This window comes from Pomacea canaliculata, linkage group LG3 (genome assembly GCF_003073045.1).
Source record: "Pomacea canaliculata isolate SZHN2017 linkage group LG3, ASM307304v1, whole genome shotgun sequence".
NCBI lineage: Eukaryota > Metazoa > Mollusca > Gastropoda > Architaenioglossa > Ampullariidae > Pomacea > Pomacea canaliculata.
Window position 1 is genome coordinate 24,086,980 of NC_037592.1, and position 23,574 is coordinate 24,110,553.

General features: G+C 40.8%; 2 protein-coding genes across 5 annotated transcripts; both read right to left on the bottom strand.

Moving 5' to 3' along the window:
- Positions 1-546: 546 nt before the first annotated feature.
- LOC112559576 (E3 ubiquitin-protein ligase RNF14-like) lies at positions 547-6,038 on the bottom strand. Its single transcript, XM_025230907.1, has 7 exons — positions 5,878-6,038; positions 5,146-5,291; positions 3,302-3,862; positions 2,495-2,727; positions 2,430-2,439; positions 2,128-2,304; positions 547-1,537 (listed from the first exon to the last, which is right to left on the bottom strand). The coding sequence occupies exons 1-7, from the start codon at positions 5,906-5,908 to the stop codon at positions 1,301-1,303; spliced, it is 1,395 nt and encodes a 464-aa protein (XP_025086692.1). The 5' UTR covers positions 5,909-6,038; the 3' UTR covers positions 547-1,300.
- A 7,490-nt stretch (positions 6,039-13,528) lies between these two features.
- Positions 13,529-22,553, bottom strand: LOC112559464 (E3 ubiquitin-protein ligase RNF14-like). Of its 4 annotated transcripts, none has more exons than XM_025230750.1 (8): positions 22,163-22,551; positions 21,371-21,565; positions 20,724-20,869; positions 19,465-20,073; positions 18,770-19,001; positions 18,406-18,578; positions 16,641-16,850; positions 13,529-14,546 (listed from the first exon to the last, which is right to left on the bottom strand). In XM_025230750.1, exons 2-7 carry the CDS (start codon positions 21,549-21,551, stop codon positions 16,647-16,649), a joined length of 1,545 nt encoding a protein of 514 aa, XP_025086535.1. In that variant the 5' UTR covers positions 21,552-21,565; positions 22,163-22,551; the 3' UTR covers positions 13,529-14,546; positions 16,641-16,646. The 4 variants fall into 4 exon arrangements, 3 of the variants coding, with proteins under 3 accessions (XP_025086535.1, XP_025086533.1, XP_025086534.1); XM_025230748.1 differs by having other exon boundaries at positions 21,371-21,617; positions 22,163-22,549; XR_003098335.1 differs by lacking the exon at positions 13,529-14,546 and adding an exon at positions 15,172-15,277 and having other exon boundaries at positions 16,595-16,850; positions 21,371-21,617; positions 22,163-22,553.
- Positions 22,554-23,574: the final 1,021 nt, after the last annotated feature.

Sequence of the window (23,574 nt, forward strand, 5' to 3'; positions counted from 1 at the left end):
TAAGTGACAGGACTCATGCCCAAAAGTAACAAGTCATCTCACTAGAGAATTATGTGCACCATTGCTTGTTTCTCGGCCATATCGACAAGGGTCTGGGCTAGTAAACTGCCCTAACGTACTTTGTTGCCTTATTGACCTCTGAAGCGAATTATCTGTTTATGTTTGGCAACTTTGCATGCGATCAACATTCAGTCACATAACGGACGAAACATATTCTATGCTATGTTGTTAGTTTGCTTTTTTAAACCCCTGTGGGTAGTGCGATCGACTTTGGAGCAAATTTGGTTTCAGGGTCCTTCTGGATTATTATTAGCCCGCTGTGACGCTGAAATACATTGTGTTAGCGGGTTATATTCACATTTAGCAGGAGGTTCTGCAACAGGGCAAATGTGTGCATTTTATAGTCTTGTGCAAGGATGTCAGGTTTCGAAAAAGGAAGACGCATGTAAGCAAACATACACTCCTCCGCGCCAATCACACACTCTAACACAGATTCTCTTTCCAGACTATCATGCAATCAACAGGACAAGATTAGAAAATGGATTTTTACTATTGTGCTATTTTGCTCCAGCAAAAAGACATTGCTGGTATATGTGCTTACCTTTAAAACACAAAATTTATAAAAACATTCACCAACTCTACTTAGTTAACTGAACATCCAACAAACATCCTTCAGCAGATTCAGTTTGTTTCATAGTTACTGAAAAGCTACTTTTGGCACAGATGTAGATTGGAAGCAAGATAGAGTCCTCTGTCAGTAAAAAAAAATGTTTCGATAGCCAAAAATGAAATATAGGTCATCTTTGGTCCATGCCGACCAGATCGGAGCACTCCATAACGTCTGTTGATATAGGATTGGAAAGATATAGAAGGAAAGAAACAGCAGAAATTCAGAACTTTCAGTCGATAACTACAGGTACTGCGTGAACAACATGGCTTAGGCCCTTAGGGTCGGAGACGTGGTTATTTTGTCAGATAAACTGAATAACTACATGAGCAGATTAGAAAAAAATTTCTGCAGAGTTCCGTTTGAACAAAACACCTTTCAAACCGAATGAAACATGAACCAATAAAATGATTGTTAAAAAGTGCTGCAAATAGAGCGATTTTGCAGTAAGTAAACAACATAGTCACTGCTGAACAAAAAAGTTCTGAAGTGTTTTCGTGGATTTTAAAAAAGGCCTGTTTGCAGTTTTTGGCAAATTAAGACGGCTCCCAAAAGTCTACCTCCCAATCTTCCAGCTCATCGTCGTCGTCAAAGTCATCCAGCGACGATTCATCGCTTTCATAAATCCTATATTCAGGCAATTGATATCCAGGCAATTGATATCCAGGCAATTGATTTCCAGGCAATTTGATTTCCAGGCGGCATGTTTTCTTCTTCTACTCGAGCTCCTTCAAAGAGACGCTGAAAGCACTGATCTCCTTGAGCGTTGAAATGGCTGTAGGGGTCGGCTCGAGGAAGTAATGCACCACAAAGCCAACAGAAGAAGCTGTGACACTTGGAACAGGTGATCTTATTGCAGCCAGTGACTTTCTGGAAATTAAAAATACAACCAGCATTTTCAGTGAGCCTTCAATTGTGAACTAAATCGCTTGCGCCTACATACACACAAACCTATATATTTGTCACGAAAAGAGGCACAGGGGTGGGAAGTAGGATATAGCTGTTCAGGGTATATAGACCGGGTATATAGACTTTGTATATCGATAGCGTCAGGACCAGGTTGTTTTGTTTTTCGAGGTCACGTGATTAGGTGGGTATTATAGTTTAAGTTAGAGGTAGAGTAGGGGCCTGCTTATCACCACTGCGGTGAGCGGCTCAGGGTTCAAATCTCGTATTGGGACACTGTATGTGACACCTCCACATCCTGTACTCCTCCACCCCTCCCAATATCTTTTCCCTCTAGTGCGCCAGTAGTGACAGTAGTGTGCCGAGGCAAGTCAGTGGCTGTCTGGTTGTCGAGGGGCAGTCAGTCGTGACGAGACTGGCGTGCTCCCAGCTATGTGCGGGGCTTGGCAGGTGCATACGTCCTGATGACGTGGGGTGAAGTGTTCACCCTGATTCCTCACAATATTACATCCACGTTTATTACACAAAAACTTAAAACAATTAGATTATTTTACCTGGATATAAATGCCACAGTAGGGACATGGTTTAGCGTTTTCTTTGAGCCATTCAGTGGAGGCCGTGTCCTCCATCAAAGCAAGGTGGATGGCGCTTTTTCCATGTTCCCTCTCCAAAGAACGTTTTTTCTCTGCATTGGCTCTAAGATACTTTCGTCTTAGCTTCTTGAACTTCATCTGAAAAATCATTATATATTTTAGGCATGATTAAGGCTCTCAAATATCTTATAGTTAATCTGTGAGCTATATTGCAAGACTAATGTGAGCGTTTTTAATTTACCATCTCGGTTTTCATGGCAAACTTTGGAGTCACTTAGGGCTTCATGAAAATGTGCCAAGTACATTAGTTACCATGCTGAGTACTCACGTGATCTTAACTACACAAGGAGTCAATCCATGGTATGTTCTTTTGCACAAAGTACAAAAGACCAGGCAGCAGACAGGGCACCGGCCCATGTTCCTGTTATCACTTTCCACAATGACAGGGCTCTGGCACCGCCGACGTGGGCAGTAAACCACATCACTCATTGAGTCTAGTGTGAACTGAAGCAGCAGCTGCTCAAAGCGAGCATAATCCTCTGGTCTGATGACTTCTCTCACCTGTTGACAGTTAAAAATAACTGATATCTCGAATATGGCTATGCAGACATTTAACAAACACACACAAACACATCGGCACAGATACATTTGCTAAACCATCGAATCCTTTAAACACTCATTAAAAACATGTTCCAAAAGCATTACTCGTTAAACCAACCAAAATAGTTGTCAACAGTTGTGATTACAGTCAATTAACTAGTCTGCCTGCTCGTCTTCCTATCCAGATTTATGACATTCTTCATCCTTTCTGTTTGTTCCGTGATTCCTCTTTGTGTCTTCCATGTGTCTATTTTTATTATTTGCCTGCATAGTTGTTTCTCCTTCCGTCTTTCGTATTCTGTCCATGTCTCCTATTTGTCTTAAGCGCTGCTTCTTCGTGAGCGTGATTATGCGCTAAACAAATCACAATTGTTGTTGTTATTGTTGTTATTATTATACCACATGCAATAAATTAAGATGTAAAGTGAAATATGATTTCATCTAGACCAAGGATTTTTAAAAATTAGAAGTTAAAATATAATAGCCTGTAGGAAAACTACTAAAAAATAACAGAATACGCAGGCAAAATTGTCACCTGGTTGGGAAAAGCTGTTGTCTTGCAACCAACAAAAGGGCATTTGAGATCTGTCACCTTACCCTCTCTAATCTGCAGTGTGAAATAAGTGCAAATGCACTCTTTACAATACGCATGGTGACAGTCAAAGAACATGGATTTCCAACCAGCCTTGGATGTAAAGCAAATTTCACACAAGATGGTGGATGTCTCAAACACTTCACGTCGTCTATCCCTGTCGTAGACTATGAGTGCAGACAGCATCTGTGAAATATCCGAAACAGGGTACACAATGGCACGCGGATCTTCAGCATCTGACGAACTACTTCTCATGCAGTTCTGCTCAAAACTATGCAGAGAACTAGATAAATGGCACCTGCTGTCTTGTGATGCGAGGCACTGATCATAACCCAACGAGGAATTCATGCAAGAACTTTCTGTGATAGCTTCGATGCTCAAATTACCACAAAGCTGTAGATACTCTAATGTTTCATCTTCCAAAAACTGGAACCACGTGAAGAGGATGACATCTCCTTTTCTTTCCTCCCAGATTTCATCAAGGTGTTCACACAGCCTGCTCAACTGTAAAAAATAAAAAGGAATCAATATTAGTTTTAAAACTGCCACCTGTATGACACCTACTCAGGAAACGTTCTACCTCTAAATTACACCATAAGTGAAAGACCTACCTGAATGGTGAAGCAATACACGCTTAAAAGACTTCTTTCATCTCAGACATTGAGAAATTAGATAATCACGAAAAAAACTGGAGCGGTACGTTAAGTGGTCTGCTCCTAGTAAAAATGGCTAAACATCGCATCGATGGTGATAAAAGTTCGTTTACTAAATATCGAACCCCAAAAGAGCAAGCCGAGTGCACAGCAAAGAATTCTACAGGAGTAACAGTGACGTGGTGGCCGGGCAGGGTATCAAAAAACATACTGAGGGGAGCAAGAATGTAAACGTCGTTGATTGTCAACTTGAAGTCCGAGACTGCACGTATTTCAGTAAATTATTGTGACAATATTGGAATAAAACTGCTTCTGATCTAAACCCTACATCATCATTGCTCTTTGGAGGATACTATGTTTACTTTCAAATGTTATTACATTATACAGGTCATATTACAAAATCTTATAGTTACCTAATGGTTGTACTTTATGTAATTCAAAGCATTGCTTTGACTGCTGGCCCAGGACCATTCCGGGATCAATGTGATGATGGTTCGGCCCCCTGCAGCACGTGGGCTAGGAGTCACGTGACGTCACCGCGGATTACCTGCAGTGACCCCGGGAACCCCCTGACCGACACGGCCAGTGTATCCGGCCGTCGTGTATTTGTGAATTGGATCCTAATTGGCGGGACATGTGGAGAGCGACCAGCCCAGAGGGACGATGAGCTGTGAGTAAAGTACTCAACGATTGCTAAAGAGGTCATAAGGTAATAGAAATGGAACTTTGTTGATGAACAGAACTGTGTGAGGCGTGTGATTTTCATACATAGATTGTACTATTTGACTAGGTTACGATTGATCGGGGTAGTGCCCCGGAGGTAAACATTGTATGTATCGTTAGACGTTGCCACCTATAGAGTTATGTTAAGGCGAGTTGTTATTTATGCATATGTGTTTTGTAATCTGTAAAGTCTTGAGCCATTCGACAACTTGATAACATGACTTGGGCAGCCTCAAACAATCGCTTTTTGTGTTTTGAATGAACGCTTATTTGTCTGGTGCGAGTGTTGTTGAGCCACCCGAGCCGTGACACAAATTAAAGACCACATTCAAACTTCTGAGTTATTGGTAGCACCTATTGGAATTGGGAAAAACTGTATTGACATCCTAAACCCACCAACTGAAAACTCACCTGCTGTTTTGACATCCATTCACATGAGAGAGTGAACTGCGGAGCACGTGCAGATGGGTAATCAAAAGGGAGGAAAAAATCCAGTTTGACGGGCGGCAAGTGTTGGATCGGCACCTTCTTCACCTTACTCTCACTGGAAAGATCATCTGATTGACAGCAACAAAACGGAAATTAAGCTAGGCACAAACCAATCACAACAGATTATTTTTCAGGAAGACTTTACACACTGAATCCTGAGTTTTCTTCCATAATGAAGTCACTATACCACAGTGAACAGTGAAAATAAGTCAAAGTTCTCTTAATAAAAATGACATGTGAACTACGTGTGTATTATAATGTAAGGATACTGGCCAATTTGCTCTTTAACTGTCAAATCAGGCTATAGATGTAATAGTTCTTCCCCCCTACACCATCACTCTGTGATTTGTTCTAACTTTTGCAAAACATTAACTCAAGCTTATTTAAAATTTGAAACATGACTTCACCAGAGCTTTTTCAGTCTTGAATTCTCTCCCTTCTAATGTGAGTTTTAGAATTGCTTATTTTAAAGGGACATTACTTTTTATTTTACCAATACACCATATTTAAAAATGTGTTTAATGAAGTAGGTTTTTGTGTGTTTACTTGGGGTGGGTTTTTTTGGGGTTTTTTTTGGGGGGGTGGGGGGGCAATGAAAGGTGGGAGTGGAGAGAACACAACAAACAAGATGTCTTGTTTTCCATAAAGATTCACCTGAGTGTGGTCCCCGCGTGTTTTCATTCATTTCTAAAAAGAGAGGTTGACTGGGAGACTGAAGCGCTGTGAAGATTCCCCTGTGTTTCCCCTTTTCTTCAACAGATGAAGATGACCGTCTTCTTCATAAATGCTCCGTACAGCCAGCAGCTCATTGCTTTGTTCTTCTGCATCTGTCATTTTGTGTCCTCTCTGCAATATTAAAAGGAGCTAAAAATCTTAAAACGAAGAATCTCCAGATATTCTCTTCAGTTAAAGTGCTTGGCAAACAACATTCAGAAATCAATACAGTACATTATGTGTTTAAAGGCGTCAAAGTTTAGTGGCATTCAAATTTTTTTTTTTAGCTACTCAAGAAAGGTCAGTGCAAGATATCATTCTCCAAAATCCAGATTTCTCTAATTTTCGAGGTACAAGCATTATCATGCACAGAAAAAGGTCAAGCTCATGAGGTCACATTTGTACACAGACAAACGTCAGTCTTCTTTACGTTTAAGTTTGTTGAGCGAACTTTCACTTTAATAATAATACATTTTATTCAGTTTTTAGGAGGCCATCTGGCCTATATCAACATCAAATGCACATATTAACATTATGTATATAACAAATAATAAAAATCAGACAAAAGTCAGGACTTTCCCTTTCTTGGTCTATGTCCCTGTTTTCCCCAAGTCTTCTGTCTGTTTGGGATAGCTGAACACGAGGTAGCGCAGACTTGAGTTGCGGAGTTTCGTCGATGCTGCCTCTCCAAGAGTTGATCGTCAAAACCTCGAGTTTGCCTCGAAACTCAATATCAAACATCCGGCACGTAGCCTACATGCATTCGATTGGCCAGTCACACCCCATGACATACCACCACAACCAATCACGCTTCACAGTTATCATGAGACTAAGTTCCCATCAACCTCTGCGCGTGTTACGGAATTCGATTGTCTAATTAATTGTCTAACTTTCGCTTTTCTAGTTCGCGTTGTGTCAACATTATTAACGCTTTTCTATAAACGGTGTAGCCTGTCATTTGATCTTGTCAGGAAGTGATGAGTCCGCATCGGGGCACGCCGTAGGTCAGGGCGCGTACCTGATGGGGTCTTTTGTTGCAGATCATGACGGGACAGGGGGGCAGGAACCCTATTAGCGTGGGAAGGGTGGAACTTTTCCTCTCCCCAGGTTTAGACCGGGACTTTTGTTTTGGAAGTCAAGGGTCGCGTGGTGAGAACTAAAAGAGCTTCGGTGCCGTGAGACACGAGAGCGCTCGGGGCTCTGATGCTTGTGTGTTCCCTGGAGTGGTGTAAGAAAAAGCCAGTAGATCGTATCTCTTTCTCAAAGCTCAGATTATGTTTTATGCCGTGCTAGCAACTATGGCTATATCACGGCAAAAGGTAGTTGTAACTTTAAAGGTTTTGGGATAAAAATAAAGGCCAACATAATAAGTAACCAAAATGTAAAAAAGGGTGGGTAAAGCATTAAAGGGGTGTTGAAGCCCAAAAAATGTTACTATCACACCAAAAACAAAACAGAACTATCAGGATATAAAAAATTTTAATTTGATGGTAGAACCCTATCCTCTTTAAAAAGGAAACGATTGCTGCCTATGGGACGGACCTAAATAAGGAAAATAAATATTTTTCTGTAAAAAATTGACAACAAATAGTCTGAAGCTTCGGACAGATAATCAAAAAGTGTAGAACAGTAAAATTTTCCCTACACCAGGGACAAACAGGTGTCCTTACGCCTTGAGTGGCATAGGTGTGTCCTATCTTTAATCTTGTAAGAACTACCTCCTCCCGTCTCGTAGGGCGGCAAGGGGGTAGGCGTGCCATAAGGACTGAATGTAGGCCGAAAATAAAGATTTGTAGTCTGATGAAATAAGTGACTGAAGATTACCAGGGGACTGACATGCAGCCTTGGCTGCTCGAACATTGCCTGGGATACCAGCATGGCCAGGAGCCCAAATAAAAACAATGTCCTTATTTTGCTGAAAGAGTGCTGCATGAAGGGGGTGATCAGAATCTCAAAGCTCAGGAGGATACCCTGAGACTGTCGACCAGCGGCCAAAATTCAAGTCGTCAGGACTGTGTAATCGTCAGGCCGCAAGACAGCAGACAAGAGTGTGACGGGTCACTGGACGTGGTGATGTCAGCTTCGCATTGCATCAGACAAGTCGTCGTGAGGACGGACTGTGTAATCGCCAGGCCAAAGGGCAGTGGGCGAGGGTGCGACGTGGTTACTGGACGTGGCCTCAGGCAGTGAGTAGTCAGGGAGGCGGATAGGCTGTGCTGTTACAATGCACTCAGCGTCGCGCTGGACCATTAGTCTGCCTGGGGGTGTGTGTCTGAATGTTTGTATAAGTTGGGTACTGTTTCATTATCAGGGGCGGGAATCTCCTCCGGTTGGTTTACTTTGTAGTTTTGATGCTTCCTTTTCCTTTGAAATTGGCGAGTCGGTTTGTGTGTGTGTGTGTTGTTTGACCGCCAATAAACTTACGTGTTGTATTGTCCTTTTGTGTATGTGTTTTGTGTCCACTGAGGAGTGATTGGCTTCGCTGCTCGCGGAGGGCGCGTGGAAGCCTGTCTGTTTGGTTGCGAGTGTGTCTGTGAGAAAGCGAGTCTTGCGACGCCCGACTGCGTTACCCGACAGTGAACTTTAGAACAGTGGTTCTCAAAGTGTGGTCCGCGGACACAGTAGAGTGAGTAGACCATTCAGCAGCACTAGAAGATCCTAGTTTCTACGCACGAGCATACCTCGCTTCAACGTCGAGTCTTGCTCAACGTTCTAGCTTGCTACACTTGTAGCACTTGCGGTCTGGTTGTGTAGAGAGGAGTGTGTGGTGTAACTAAGAGGCCGATTCTCCCAAACGACAAGCGAGGGAGCTAACTGCGTCCAGCAGCAAGACGTTCGAGGCAGCGGCTGGTAGACCCCACCGTGCCACCGGTACAGTTGTGGTCGTCTCCAGAGAACAGCAGACAAACTTCTTTCCACCTTTGAGAATCGTCGCTGCAGTCCATTGCGGAGGGCAACTGTTGTGGGGCAGCGGCAGGAAATCTTTGAGTAGGCAGAGTGTTTGCAGCCAGTTGTACTCACCTTCAAGAACAAAGGGCAAGGTAGCCGAGCGGTGCTATCAGTGCCAACGAACAGGGACAGTTCGTGTTCGAGGAGGACTTACTATATTCCAAGACTGTGAATTGTGGACCAGGGACGGACCGCGTGTCCGGACATATGTGCAGATACTGACGTAAGACCAAATTATCTCCTAAATCCATTATTCTGTAACTGTTTTCATGTCAACCTAATTTGCTTTTCTGTTTAAATTATAATTGTATTCATTGTACAACTGTCTTGTCAGTTGTGGTTGCGCAAGCGGGTGAGTGTGACTGTTAGTCAGTACGTGTGCGGACGTGTGAACAGGCGGGTGACTGAGTGTGAGGGAGAAAGTCGGGTGGAGCGAGCCGGCTAAAGTGACCCCTTTCCCCTCGGGTGGTAACCCTATCCCTCTGCCCCGCCTCCTTTCATCACAGTTGTAGATTTTTATTCTCTTCACTCGGCAGCTGGCCTGCCTTCTCCCCATTCTCACTTCCAAAATCTCTCCTTCGGTTGTTGCTTTTGGAAGGGAAAGTGTTTCCACCTCGCGGTGATTTCGCACTGAGGGATGGATATCTCCAGGGGATGTGGGTGGTTTGGGTGAAGGGGCGCTGTTATGTGGTGCTGATTCTTCCTTCACTATAATCCTAATTTATCACTAAACACTAGTTATCCCACCCCAGCCGAACGTTCAAGAAACCAACTCGCCCTTTTCCACACTCTATCGACCCCCCCCCCCCAATCAACTCCGAAGTCCTAGACCAGAGTTCATACCGGGTGAAGTGTGTGTTTGAGAGCGTGTGTATGACATTACTGACCTTGCTAGGTGAGCGCCCATGTCTGATGACAGTACTTGACAAACCCGTCCAGTCTTTCAACATCCCTTGTAATCATTATATACATAATGTACCACTGTACTGATCCCTCATCTGCCAGGTCTCAGCTAAAAGATGTATGATGCGCCAATCCTCTCTTCCTCCCCAACAACAGGTCCAGCAAACACTAGCGGGACAGTTCGGGATATGACATCACTCGAAGTCGTTCGACCAACTACCCTTTACAAAAATAAATAACTTAGTACACTACTAGAACGTTACACCATCCTGACCTGCGAACCACGTTAAAGCGATGTAACGATTATGAAAGGGAGATAAATGCTTATGAAGTGGACGACCCTATACCCCAGTAGCCCCTCATAACCTATCAGCTCGTTTTGTTTTGTTTTCTTTTTTCTAAATTAATGTTGTCCTTTTGAATATGGTTTCAAGCTCTATTTCAAACAAATATGAAAACGTGTGCACCTCTGTGTGTGTAGCCAGTCCACGATCGTCTGAAAACAGGTGCGGTAAGCCCGAGCGGCTAGCGACGTTTACTTGCCCCAAGAGGAAGTGGCCCTGCGCGTCTTAGCTAAAGGCGTTGAGTGTTACGTAACCGCCATCTCCGGTTCGCTACCCATAGCCTCCAGTCATAAGCAAACTACCGCCCTCCGGTCAACGACCTAAAAAGGAGGGGGGGGGGAGAAAAGGAAACGACCTACACCAGCGGTTCTCAACCTTTTACTTGTGACGCCCCCCCTGACGAACAAAGGTAGGTCCGCGCGCCCCCGTTTGCCAGCAATGTAAGCAAATTTCACTAATACCGGTATAAGAAACTAAAAAATTACCACCTTCGCGCAATACAACAATGTCTTCATTAGTCTAGTCCTTGTTAAAACACCTCGCCAGCGTACCCGGTTTTGGGCAGCCCCATCAGTTCGGCCCATGTGGTTCCGATGTCCTTTGCTTCGCTTTGTATTGTTTTAGAAACATTAAGCATCAGAAACTTTTCTACAAACCAACAAATTAGTTTCTTAACCTGAAAGGAATAGCTGACCAAGGAGTCCTCGTTCTTGAGCCGAGCAGCCAACGCCACATCGTTTGCTGAGAGAAATCTGTCCTGACTTTACTGGTATTATTACAACAAACATAAATAGTACATGAAGCGGGAAAACAATCTCGTAACGCAGCATCTATTATTAGCACAAAGAAAACAAAAGACTGTCACAATCATGGAAAGAAAATCTCGGAACTCAAGTAAAGGAAAGTTTCAATATCAGTGAAAACAAGTTGCGTATACTCACCTTGGTGTGAAAGTATCAGCCGTGTATGCAAGTATAGCAATGGACAGTGGAAGCAGACGAGAGTTGAGGTACGAAGAACCGGAAATGTTGCTTTTTACTTTGCTTTCAGATGTTCGTCTGAATATGCGTATCAATTATACTAAAAATCAACACACGTTCTTAATGAACTGGGTTGTTATTTCCTGTTTATTTCTGCTGCTCAAACAGTTTATCCTTTAAAGCTAAGATCTATCTCCCAGCTAGTGCGCGCCAAGACAAACTTGTGTGAAGCAGAAGATACTTCCGGTTGCGCAGATCAAGACGATGGACGTGTATTGGTGGATTGCTGTCTGTCTGCCTAGAGCCCTAGACCAATGCTTAGCCTCTTGCGAAGTTCTCCGCTGTAAGTCTCGGCAAAACAAAGAATGTGAATAAACCGGAAGCTTTGTCTTCTAATGCCTCGTTTTAGTAGTTAATCTGAAATGTGAATAAAACGGAAGCTTTGTCGTGTAATGCCTCGTTTTAGCAGGTAACTGGAAAAAAAAAAAAAGTGTGTGCCAGCACTCCAGTAATAAAAGTACAGGTCATGAACCAGCCTGGTTCAAGGTCACAACAACAGCCGAAGCGGGTGTAGATAATTACAGGTGGGCCGCGGTCAATGAAAGCGGACAGTGGAGGGAAGCCTTTCTGTCCGTTCTCACGACTTGACAGGTCGCCTTGATTGATGGAGGCGATCGAGGCCCAGGGTAAGGAGGTGTAAGATGTAAGTAGTAGAGAATAGCGCGGTGGTCAGTAGTGGCCTTAGTACTAGAGAGATAGCGTTAGAACCGGGTAGGAGGGGTGGCGAGTAGTCACGTGCCCTCGTAGTATATAGTTAGGGTTAGATGTTTAGTCGGGGCCTTTCCCCAAGAAAAAACCAGCAGAGACTACCATATCTGAGCGTCGTATCAGCTGTAGGCAGCAAGTCTGTAGGGGGTCCGTTCTACCGAACGTATCGCGCTACTTGCTGGCACTTACAGTCTGGAATCGTGAGAGTGAGAAAGGGGTCTCCGTCCTCGCAGACGTCAAGAAGGGGGTACACCGTCAGAACTGGCAACAGACTCTGCCACCCGTTGCCTGGGGCAACCGCCGGGAGTAGTGATTACTGTTCCTGTGTACCTCTGGGGTCTTGGACGTCTGGAGCCGGTGCCGGACCACTGTCGCCTGAAATCGTCGCCGCATCTGCGTCCGTTGCCTGGGGCAACCAGAGGAGCAGCAATGCCAGTGAGCTAGGGACAGTGCGTCAGGAAAGTCGGCCCATGCAACGCGCTCCCGGTTCCTTCCTTTGCACGCACTGCACTCATATACAGCACAGATCATGATTTTTTTTTTTTTTTATAAGAAAAAAATAAAAACAGCAGTCTTAAGAGATTGGTCAGGTGTTCGTTACCACAGGCACTCAAAATGCCATTAACGGATATATATATATGTAAGTCTCGGATTCGGGTCTGATGTGCGCACTACCACACGGGTGCGATTAACACAAATATACCAATCATCTCTCTACTAAGATCTAGCGTACATGAATAGGTGGCGCACAACTGGCGGCCCTGTTTGTGCATGATGCATACTGCCAAACTACCTTAAAACAATTATCTCTCTACAGGCTGACATGCTATGGGACTCAGTAAAATGCACTCCTGTTTATCAATATAAACAAAATAATTATCAGTCTAGTAAATCAGAACTCCATGGAATGTGCTTGTGCTTTTATTCAGGGTACGTTTAATCCCAAATGGTTGTGGCAATAAGCCATCATCAACAGCAAGGAGCATATAAGTTGGTCTCTTGTGGAAACCAATGTCTGCTGTGTCCTTCTACTTATTAATATTAGTAAAAATCGATATGCATGATTGAAACATTTCCAGCTAGTGAAAATTATCAGGGACTATTATTACAGCTCGGCCCTATGCTCCACTGGGAGTGAATAGGAAGATCATTACAGCTGTCACAAAATTCAAATGAAGTCTTTCTAGTTTTATTGCTGACTTTTGGACACCATATACTCTACAGTAGAACAGCACACACTCATGTGTAAGAATTTATAAGCAAACTGCAGAAAGATTATGTCAGGCGCTACAGTGGATTAGCAATTAGTGTTTTTAAGTCTACATTTGTGACAGCTCATATAAAAAGCAAACAATACTGCTGAACTATTATAAAAATTCCAGATAAAAATATCAATATCCTTTAATTAAAACTTAGTTACCTGTACATTAATGCTATTTTGATGCATGTGTTTACTTTTGATGGGTACACTGTGATGTCATATAAACAGAAATTTACTTAAGCTCCAGCTGTAACAAAATTAAGCTAATCACCAGTAATCTCATCATTATAATTAAGTTGGCAGAGAAATATAGACTTGATGCATTTGTTATAATTTTTGCATATGCGTATATATACATAAATATGCACATATATAATAACACTTCATCACAATAGAAAATTTCATTTAATAACACACAATAAGGAAAGATTAGTACATGTACATGTACATATTCGTGTGTCAACAGAAATTATGCCCCGGAGAGTGTACATGCAGCAAGTAGTCCCTGTAATATCACAATATTTCTACTTTTGCATGTTTATCACATCACACAACTTTAAAGCATATCTAAGCATTACTGTTAGTAAGAAATTCATTACCAGATAATTTACTTAAAATTAGGATGAATGCTAATATATATATAAGTACTTTGTTGACTTCAATGATGTGGTATATAGACATGTACCAGATGTATAAGTGCTTATATTTTATATTAAAATATAACTTTATAGATGGAATTTCAAACGTAATGGTGATCTGTTAATTATAATATACAATAATTATATGCACAAATAATACAACCAATAATGTTCATGCTCATTTCATAAAAGACTCTCCCTCACCCCTTCATGCTTACATGTACATGCACACACATATTACATCTAAGCACTTTACATCTCTAACCAATCAACTGGCCTAAAGCATATCTCATACATTCAAACATAACAGCACTGACAAAATACACAAAAGTGTGACACAACAGGTCTTGCATACTAATTTTTAAAAAATGTAAGTCAAGACAAGATAAAAGTGCTATTTTGTGATGGAAATCATGAAAATCCAAAACTCTGATGATGAGTATTGACACAAAGTACATGGTATAGGTTAAGCAAAGCTCAGCCCTGTCCTTCTATTGCCTCTTTTATTTATAAATGTTTCTTTTACAAATCAAGAACCAACCACAGGCAGGTGAGTAATGGCACTGTAACCTCAATGCTGAAGAGCTTCCCACCCATTTTGTTACCATATTCAGGCACTTTTGTTTTTAAAATGTGACTGCTGACTGTTACATTGCTTGGATTCTCTGCATGCATATTCATCTTCAAAGTCATCATCAGCATCCTCTCATATTTGATGTTACTGAAAGGTTTGCACATCTGTGCAAAGGTACAGAATGTATCAGGTCTGGAAGAGAAGGGAAAATCAAGTATAATTAATATTTTAACTGCAAATTTGTACCAAAGCAGCCAATACAAGGGTGTGCAAATGTAGCATTGTTTTTCTTACCTCATAGTGAAATAGCCTCTAGGTGAATGTACTATTCCTTCAAACCAACCTAATGGCCCCTCTTTAATGTAACAATTACATACTTAAAAATAATCAATGTACGCGATCTTAGAGAGAGTTGCATGAACCGGAGAGGGCATAATTGGAAACTAGAAATGAAAGAAGAAACAGATGTTAGAAAGGCATTTCTGGCCAGCAGAAAAACCATCAGGCATATCTGCTCAGTAAAGCCATTATACCTGTCACCTATCTAACCTGCATCTTACTGAGAGAGAGTGTGTGTGTGTGGAAGAACAACCTTTTGTCTCCACATCATGCTGGCACAGTTACAACGCCAACTGGCATGAACACAAAGGCAATGAAGCAGCAAATAATATTTTCTTTGTCAGTCACAAGCAAAACAATGACTGAATGATTTTTCTTTGAAAAAATGTTACATATAATCACGGACAAGTATAGGTGGAATGCTGTCTGTCTACCGAGACCAACGCTTAGCCTCTTGTGAAGTTCTCCGCTGTTAGTCTCGGCAAGTCTAAACAATGAAGGCGACTAAACCGGAAGCTTTGTATACACCAGCTTTGTTTTAGTAGTTAACTGGAAAAAAATCGCCATACAAGTTCATGATATAACTCAGCTGTTCTCAACCTGTGGGTCGCGACCCCCTGGGGGGTCGCGACGTGCCTACAAGGGGGTCGCGAAGGTGGTCATTTTTTTAAAAAGTTTCTTATACTGGTATTAGTGAAATTAGTTTACATTGTGTAACCGAGTGGTGAGGGCGATCAAACTCCAAATCTCTTCTCCCTATTCAAGTACACTGTCTCGGCAATGCAGTGACTTCTCACTTCCAAAACTCAAAACACAATCCCCCTCTCAACAATTAAGCCTCCAATCTCCCTCCTCTCACCTTTTGCCCTTTCTCTCTTCCCCAATCTCTCATCGCTGACTCCCTCTCCCTCTCCAGTCAACCTCTCTTTTTTTTAAAACATCTAAAGGCACGCATTCAGGAAACGTCCATCATTCACACCCTTTCATTCGCACGTGCTCAGTCCTAGTACTCTATAGGTCCTGACAGAAGGCCATGACCAGACAAGGGAAGGACACCACCATATTACAAACAACTGACAAGATGAATGCTTTCGTCCGAAACATTTCGTTGTGGACGCAGAAGATACTCAAGAAAATATTTTTGATATGTTTCCGTGCTTGTGTAAGTGCAAGGCTGACGTTAACTTGAATCTTGATCAGGTGAAGAAGGTAATTATTGCCCATCTAAGCGGACTGCAAGAAAGGTTTCAGCATTATTTCGCTGAAATTGATGTGACTAAATACGATTGGATTCGTAATCCATTTCTGGCTGATCCTAGCACAAGCGGGTTGTCCACGCAAGAAGAAGAGCAGCTCATCGACCTTTCGAGTGACCAATCCCTGAAAATGGTCTTCCAAACAACACCAGTGCCAACATTCTGGATTAGCGTCAACGGTGCTTTCTGAGAAAGCAATGAAAGTTCTTCTGCCATTTTCAACTTCATATATGTGTGAGCAAGGATTTTCAGCATTGGCAGCACTGAAGTCTCAATACAGAAATCGTGTGGACGCAGAGGCTGAGCTGCGAATAGCAGTGGTACGAACATCGCACACAGGTTCGCTTCTCTATGCAACAGCAAGCAGGCTCAACCTTCTCATTAATCAAGTGAGTGTCATAAATAATATTTATTAGCACCACAGAATTTGCTTTAGTAAAATTTCATTAACAGTTATACTTCTTGCAGATACGAACTTTGTTCTTCCGTTGTTTGATTTCCTCGACGCGGCGTTCGAGGTTAGCTAAGGCTTCACCCCCCCCCCCCCCCCGCTCTTCACTGACCTCGCTGGCTAAGGGGGTCGCGGACGTACCGTGTTCGTCAGGGGGGTCGCCACATGTAAAAGGTTGAGAACCGCTGATATAACTCCTCTTTCAATAAAAAAAAGTACAGTTACAGATAAGCAACTTACATAAATTTACCAGTCATCCTCAAACACCAGGTCTTCGTCATCCTCAATATCATCATCAATTTCTACACCTTCAAAAAGGCGGGCATAGCACTGGCCTCCAGGAGCATTAAAATGGTTGTATGGATTAGAGCGTGACAACACTTCACTGCACAACCAGCAGAAGTAAGTGCGGCATTTGAAGCATGTCATCTTGTTACAGCCCTCTGTTTTCTGCAGAAAAAAATGTATTTGTCATTTCACACATTCTTTTTCCTTCCATCACTTCTGGGTTTATGCATGTTCAACCCAAAGACTCTCCCTCAAATATCATTTCTAACTAATTAATATTAAAAAATTAACATCTGTGGAGCGAATATTACCAATAGACTGTATAACATACAATGAAAACTATAACTTTCCAAGAACACAACTTTATTAAGCTCATCTTAGTGCACAATGTTTCAAATGATTGTATTTATTACATACACAAAAAAATTCTCCAAATCTGAGTGAAAAACTCATTTATTCAAGCCTCTGATCATCACACTCCATAGCTATGTTTTGGAAACAGGCCAAAATCTCAGTTATTATAAAGTCACAGACACATTAATGATGTTATGGGAACAATGCATTAATGTATGTTTAAAGTTTGCAAATTGGATGCCTCCAAATGGTGTTAAAAGTTAGAATTGAGCAAAATGAGCTAGTTGTGCTGTCTGGTTTCGACCAGACCAACTTCTGCCGTTAACTTTTCCAGCTGTACCAGTGCAGTTTAGATAAATTTACTTATTATTTTCTATTTTTGTGCATTTTTTCCAATTTAAAGTAATGTCTTTGCCTAATTTCAGGGGACTTTCATCCTTCTTCTTGTCGGTTCCCATGGAATTTCATTATTTACATAGTCTGTTTTCCTATGTCTACAAGGATTGTTCATTTTTTATTGTGCAACAGTCTCTTATCTGTGCAAACTTTGGGTTTCATTTTCATTTGCTTAATAAATTCTTTCCACTTTCCTGCAGCTGTTCACACTTTTTGTTTATTTTCCTTACTATGTTCCCCTCTATCTTTGCTTTAGAGTTTAGATTCTGGACCTACGTTGAGTCCACAGCATAGACGTGATCTTTGGTCTGCTGGATCCTATCAGGTTGGATCACTAAAGAAAGAGGGAATGCCTGTTCCATAGCATCTAGCAATAACATTTTTCTACTTCTTCAATTAGTATGATGTATTAATATCATATTATTTAATAATTATATGCATAAATTAATATGATGTGCTTGAATGCCTATATGTGAAGTGCCTTGAGTCTGGCTGATGCTGGAAAAAAGGCACTATACAAATGTACTATTTATTTAATTTGTCTACAATCTTGCCTTTTGCTCCCTCCATTTTCATTCATATTAATTGTGTTGATGTGATGTCATGATGCTTTCATAATGGACAATTATGCTCTGTGATGTCAATCTTTTGCTGTTGCCTGTAGGACATGTATTCAAGTATATTCTGCTTTGTGATCAGTCTTACCTCCTCAGTTCTAGAATTTACAACTATGTTCCCTTGGCACATTATTGCTATCATTATGTGTATGTACATATTTTTATGCATAAGTGTTGTTTTGGTAAGGTACTTGGAGCTTGCTTTGATGTTATGGACAGGTGTTATAGAAATCAACATCATCATTATTACGACTTTCAAACTTTCTCAGGTTTGCTTTTGCGAACATAACATAAAGTGTAAATGACAGAAGAAAAAAAAATCATTTGTTTACATTAACCCAAAAACTTGCCTGAATCTGAGTTCCACAATATGGACACATCTTGGCATTCTTTTCTAACCACTCTGCTGAAAATGTCTCCTCCAAGGCCTGATTGATAGCTCTCTTGCCATAGCGTTTCTCCAGAAAACGCTTTGTCTCCTCGTCAGCACTGAGGTATTCCTCTCTCAGCTTTTTCAACTCTTCTAAAATGTTCATAAAAAGAAAAGTTCAATTTAGGAATTTGCACTTTTCAGTGAAATAAAAAAAATCTTTGGACTTTTTAAAGGCAAAAATTGTATGCATACAATCATATATTTATATAATCATGCAAGCAAACCATGTACATAAGCTTAAACAACATAAACAACAGCCATCATGAGGTATGTAAACTTACCAGACTTTATCCTGCATGGAGACAACCCATGGTAGCTCAGTTTACACAGAGTGCAGAACACAAACTGACAACTGGGGCATCGGCCCATTTTGCTGTTGCTATCCTCCACAATGACTGGACTTTCACACAAATGGCGTGGACAATATACTATATCAGCCATTGTCTCTAATGTACTTTGAAGAAGAAGCTGATCATAACGTTCAAATTCTTTGTCATTCACAAGTTCCTTCACCTGAAATACACATATATACACACCCCATATACACAAACAAGTTAAAAATCCATGATAAAAATGGATAAGAACTAAAAAACTTTTAAGATCTAACATCAAACTAGTAGGACAAACAACAGTTTGAAATTTCCTATCACAATTCAACAATACTTAGATGCCACTAGTATCATAAACAACAGGAGTACAAAATTCATATTGCAATTCAGCAATTCTTAGAGGTAGCCATTCTTTGTCTTGCTCTAGCTTTTTTTTATGGATTATTTACTTACATTAAAAAAATGACCAATTCCAGTAAAGTGTCTACTCTGCCCAAATCTGTTACCTGCAGTTTCTCTCCAACTTCAAGGCTACTTATTTCAGAAATGAAGTATGGGGGACTATAACACCCTGTTGAAAAAAAGCAATGCTCGTCATGCCAGAACCACCAGATCAAAATTAATTCCTTAGACAAGAATTATAATACCTGGTCTGGGTAAGCCTGTGATTCGCACTTGGAGTCAGGACATTTCAGCTCTTTCACATTGCCATCTTGTATCTGAATTCTAAAATACTCCCGAATGCAGTCTCGGCAGAATGCATGGTCACAGTCCCGAAAACACATGCAGTAACGTCCAAGCTTTGATGAGAAACAAATGTTGCACAAGACAGATGAGGACTGAAACACATCTTGCTGCTTGTCTTTGTCATACTTTATCAGTGTCCTTAGCAGCTGTGAAACAGATACAATGTCTTGTGCTGCACGAGGATCAAGACCCTCTAGATCCAGACTGCTGGACAAGTTTTGAACACTGTGTTCGCTGTCATTAAGAGACAGAGGGTACACAGCAGCATCAAGATTACTTGATGTATATAATGAATGATTGTCTGGTGTGGATCTGAATGAAGGCTCAGCTTTTGGGTGATGTGCATGTTTGTGCCTGTTTTGGGGAATGATTTTTGTTAGGTCAAGAGGGGAAGTGATCTGCAAGTAGTCAAAGGCCTCATCTTGCAAAAACTGGAACCACATGAAAAGAATGACACTGCCCTTGTTTTCTTCCCATATTTCATCCAGTCGAGCACACAAAGCACTTAACTGAAAGAAAAAAAAGCCAAGTTTATATTAGCTAAAACAAGAAAATTTAACAAACAACAAAATATGTCTTATTTTGGTTCCCAGTCACTTCATCCCCAGACACTTAATCCCTAAACTAAATCCTTAACTATAAAAATTATGAAGTCAGCGAAAAATTTAATTGAAATTCAAATTCAAATCATGCTATTAACTTCAACGTCATTTGAACATCTACAACATTAGTTAAAGTTATATAAGCAAGTAAATTTAATGTTCTTCAACAATATGATATGAAAATTGTTCTTGAGTGTCGGGGATGAAGTGTCTGGGGATTAAAAGTCTAGGGGATGAAGTGTCGGGGATGAAGTGTCTGGGGATTAAGTGACTGGACACCGTCTATTTTATAGCAATAAAAATATGTTTCTGACAAAGCACAAGATGCAAGACAAGAAGATCAAATGTGATTCAGAAAATGTTGGATGGCTCTTGCACAGCTATGAAAGTGTCACCTCTTATCTTTGCTCTCTTAAATCTGCTACTAAATGTTGTTTTGGTGTAAAACGATACTTTTGAAAATTAAATATTTAAGGATTTGAAAACTTTCATTATAAATTAGCATAAATTAATAAAACAACCAGTTAACATAATCAAAATTCAGAAAAAAAACTTACTTGTTGTTTTGACATCCACTCACAGGTAAGAGTAAACTGTGGGGCTTGGGCAGTAGGGTAATCAGCTGGAAGGACAAAGTTGAGTGCAATTGGGGGTAGGTGTTTGATCTGTACCAGTTTGCCTTCCTGAGCTGATGTCTGGTCAGCTAAATGTTTAAAAAAAAAATTTGCCATACAACAAAACACTGCAGACCTAAACATTATGGTAAACACAAAATCCATTATGCCATCAGAAAGAAAGAGCACAAGCATGCATCTAGTTTCAATAATGTATGATTTAAAACCTGCTAGTATTGATAAAGGCGTAAATAGCTACCAGGAGTCTGGCTGTCTTTGTATTTATGATCATCATGAACAGACAAAAGTAAAAAAAAAAAAAAATGAAGCTGGAAACATTTATGTTGTCAACTGTAAAAGCTGCAGCCATATACTAATCCGGCACATATGTGAACATTTGTGAGATCACAGATTTGACCTCTTTCTGTGCACGATAATGTTTGTGGTAGAGAGGGATGCTGTTCACATAGATTTTTGAGAAATAGACTCTTTCTTTGTCATCACTGTTAGTATTGCACTGCAATTTATGAAAATCATACCCTACTTTGTTTATTTTCATGCAGAACAAAACAAACTCAAATCCCTGTCACCTGAATGAGGCACTTTTGCACTAGCTGCTGTGCTAATTAAGAATGGTTGTGGGGGCGACTGCATTGCCATGAACATGCCTCCAGGTTCCTCCCCTTCACGAGCAAGCAGTAGTCTTCTGTCCTCTTGAAAGATACTTTCCAGGGCCAGGATCTCATTGTCTTGTTCTTCTCTGTCATTCATTTTAATCTTCCTTCCTGTACACACAGCACTTGGCGTTCTCTAGGTGGTCAGATATATAGTGTACCACTATATGCAGGACACACATAAACACAAGAGCTGAGTTTTTTTTTAAGTTTTACACAAAAGAGACACATTTACTTTTTAATCTTCTCAATCAAACATCAAATTCAAAGCTAACTAATAAATATTTAACTCTTTTTTTTTCAATGTTATGATTTTCTTGTACAATATTTCTTAGGTTCCTTTGGTACTTTGCCTTCGATTGCGTCAAACCTGTTCCTAACGCATTCAGTACCCAGTAAGCGGTCAAAAAATCACTTGCGTGCACTGGCGAAAAAAAGACAATCAACAATCTGTGCTTTCCAAAGCATCCAACTGAAATTCATGACTTGAGTCTTTTAGTACTTATAACCAAAAATGGACTGCATGTGGTGCATTAATGGTATGAGTAGGACTTTGATGTAACTAACAGCAATACCGAGATCTAGCTCACTGGCGAATGTCACAGATTGCCTACTCACGAAAGTGGAAAGACAAAAGCAAGATTCTTTTATTCTGGAAATGATCTACGCGCTTATTATTTCACGAAGATGAGTTGTAAAAGTACGTACATCAGACACCATGCCGTGACGATGCAATGTGTATTCAGGGGAGGGCAATCTGTCACTTTCGTCGATCAGCCTTTGGCACGCAGAGTGGTCTTACAGATATGTATGTACAGTACCGTACAAATACATCCATTGCATCCAACAGCAGTCTTTAATTTCATTCTTCTTCTCGGTCACTCAGGAGAAGCGCTCATAATATTTAATTGACCATAAAGAACTGTTTCACTGGACGGACGGACTGCCTCTCCTACACATCACCGGTCATTTCGCCCCAGCCATCTCGCCACAGCCCTATATAATTCGATCGTCCCAGTTGTGCACCTTTTGTCTTCGGACCGAAAAGTCAAATCGTCCCAGGCCCAAAAGACTAATCCATCACCGATTACACAAGTAGCTATTAACATCAAATATGATAAAAAGAGCCATACGTTGTTACAACACACGTGCCATTGCTGATACTGCCACACAAAATAGACTTCGAACTTTGTGACGATGTGGTGTGACCACGGTGTAGTGGAATTGACAGGCGTAGCGTCGATGATATTATACCAGGAGCGATATAGTTTTGCGTCGAAATGATGCCTCTAAGGCATTAAAAACAAATGAAGGTGTGGTGTGATGCATATGCTGGAAGCAGCTGACGCTATATGGTAGTGTGATGTAACGTATCGTTAAGTTACACGTAAATTGTGGAAATAGCTAGCTAACAATAATAAATGATAGATTTTATAGAAATAAATTTATTTAAACAAAGATATGGCTCTTACAGTTCTGTCCCAAAGACTGGTAATGCAAGAGCGATGTCATGGTTAACACCAATGGTAAAAGCAAAGCAGATCGAGCTTCACCTGAGTATGGTGCATTTTGAGGAGACAGTCAAAGATAGGCAGGATTTGGCAAAATAATGTCATTTTCTACCAAGCACAGACTGTACAAGTCCCTTGTAGTTCTAGTCCTATAGATGTGGGACATGGAGTCTGCTTGCCAATACAAAGAAGAAAACACAACCATATGAGACCAAGTGCTGGAGGATGCTGCTCCAAATCTCATACAAATGCAAAAAAAATATATATATATATAAAGACTGTGCAAAGCAGTTGCTACTTGTAGGAAAAAAAAAAATATATAAAGACTGTGCAAAGCAGTTGCTACTTGTAGGGCATAAGGAGCACTTTCTCACAACAGTAAAGTGGGGCAAACTTGTTCAGCTACGTGACTCAGCACAGCACTTTTATTTTATTATTATTTTTTGTTGTTGTAAATAAATAAGAACAAGACAGCTATTATCAAAGAGACAATAGTTGACAGACTCATGTCTGATTTTGATATGAAAGAACTTTATTTGAATATTATAAATCAGTAAAATTAATTTATTAGTATTTTCTAAAGCATTGCACTTAGTTCATTAAAAAATA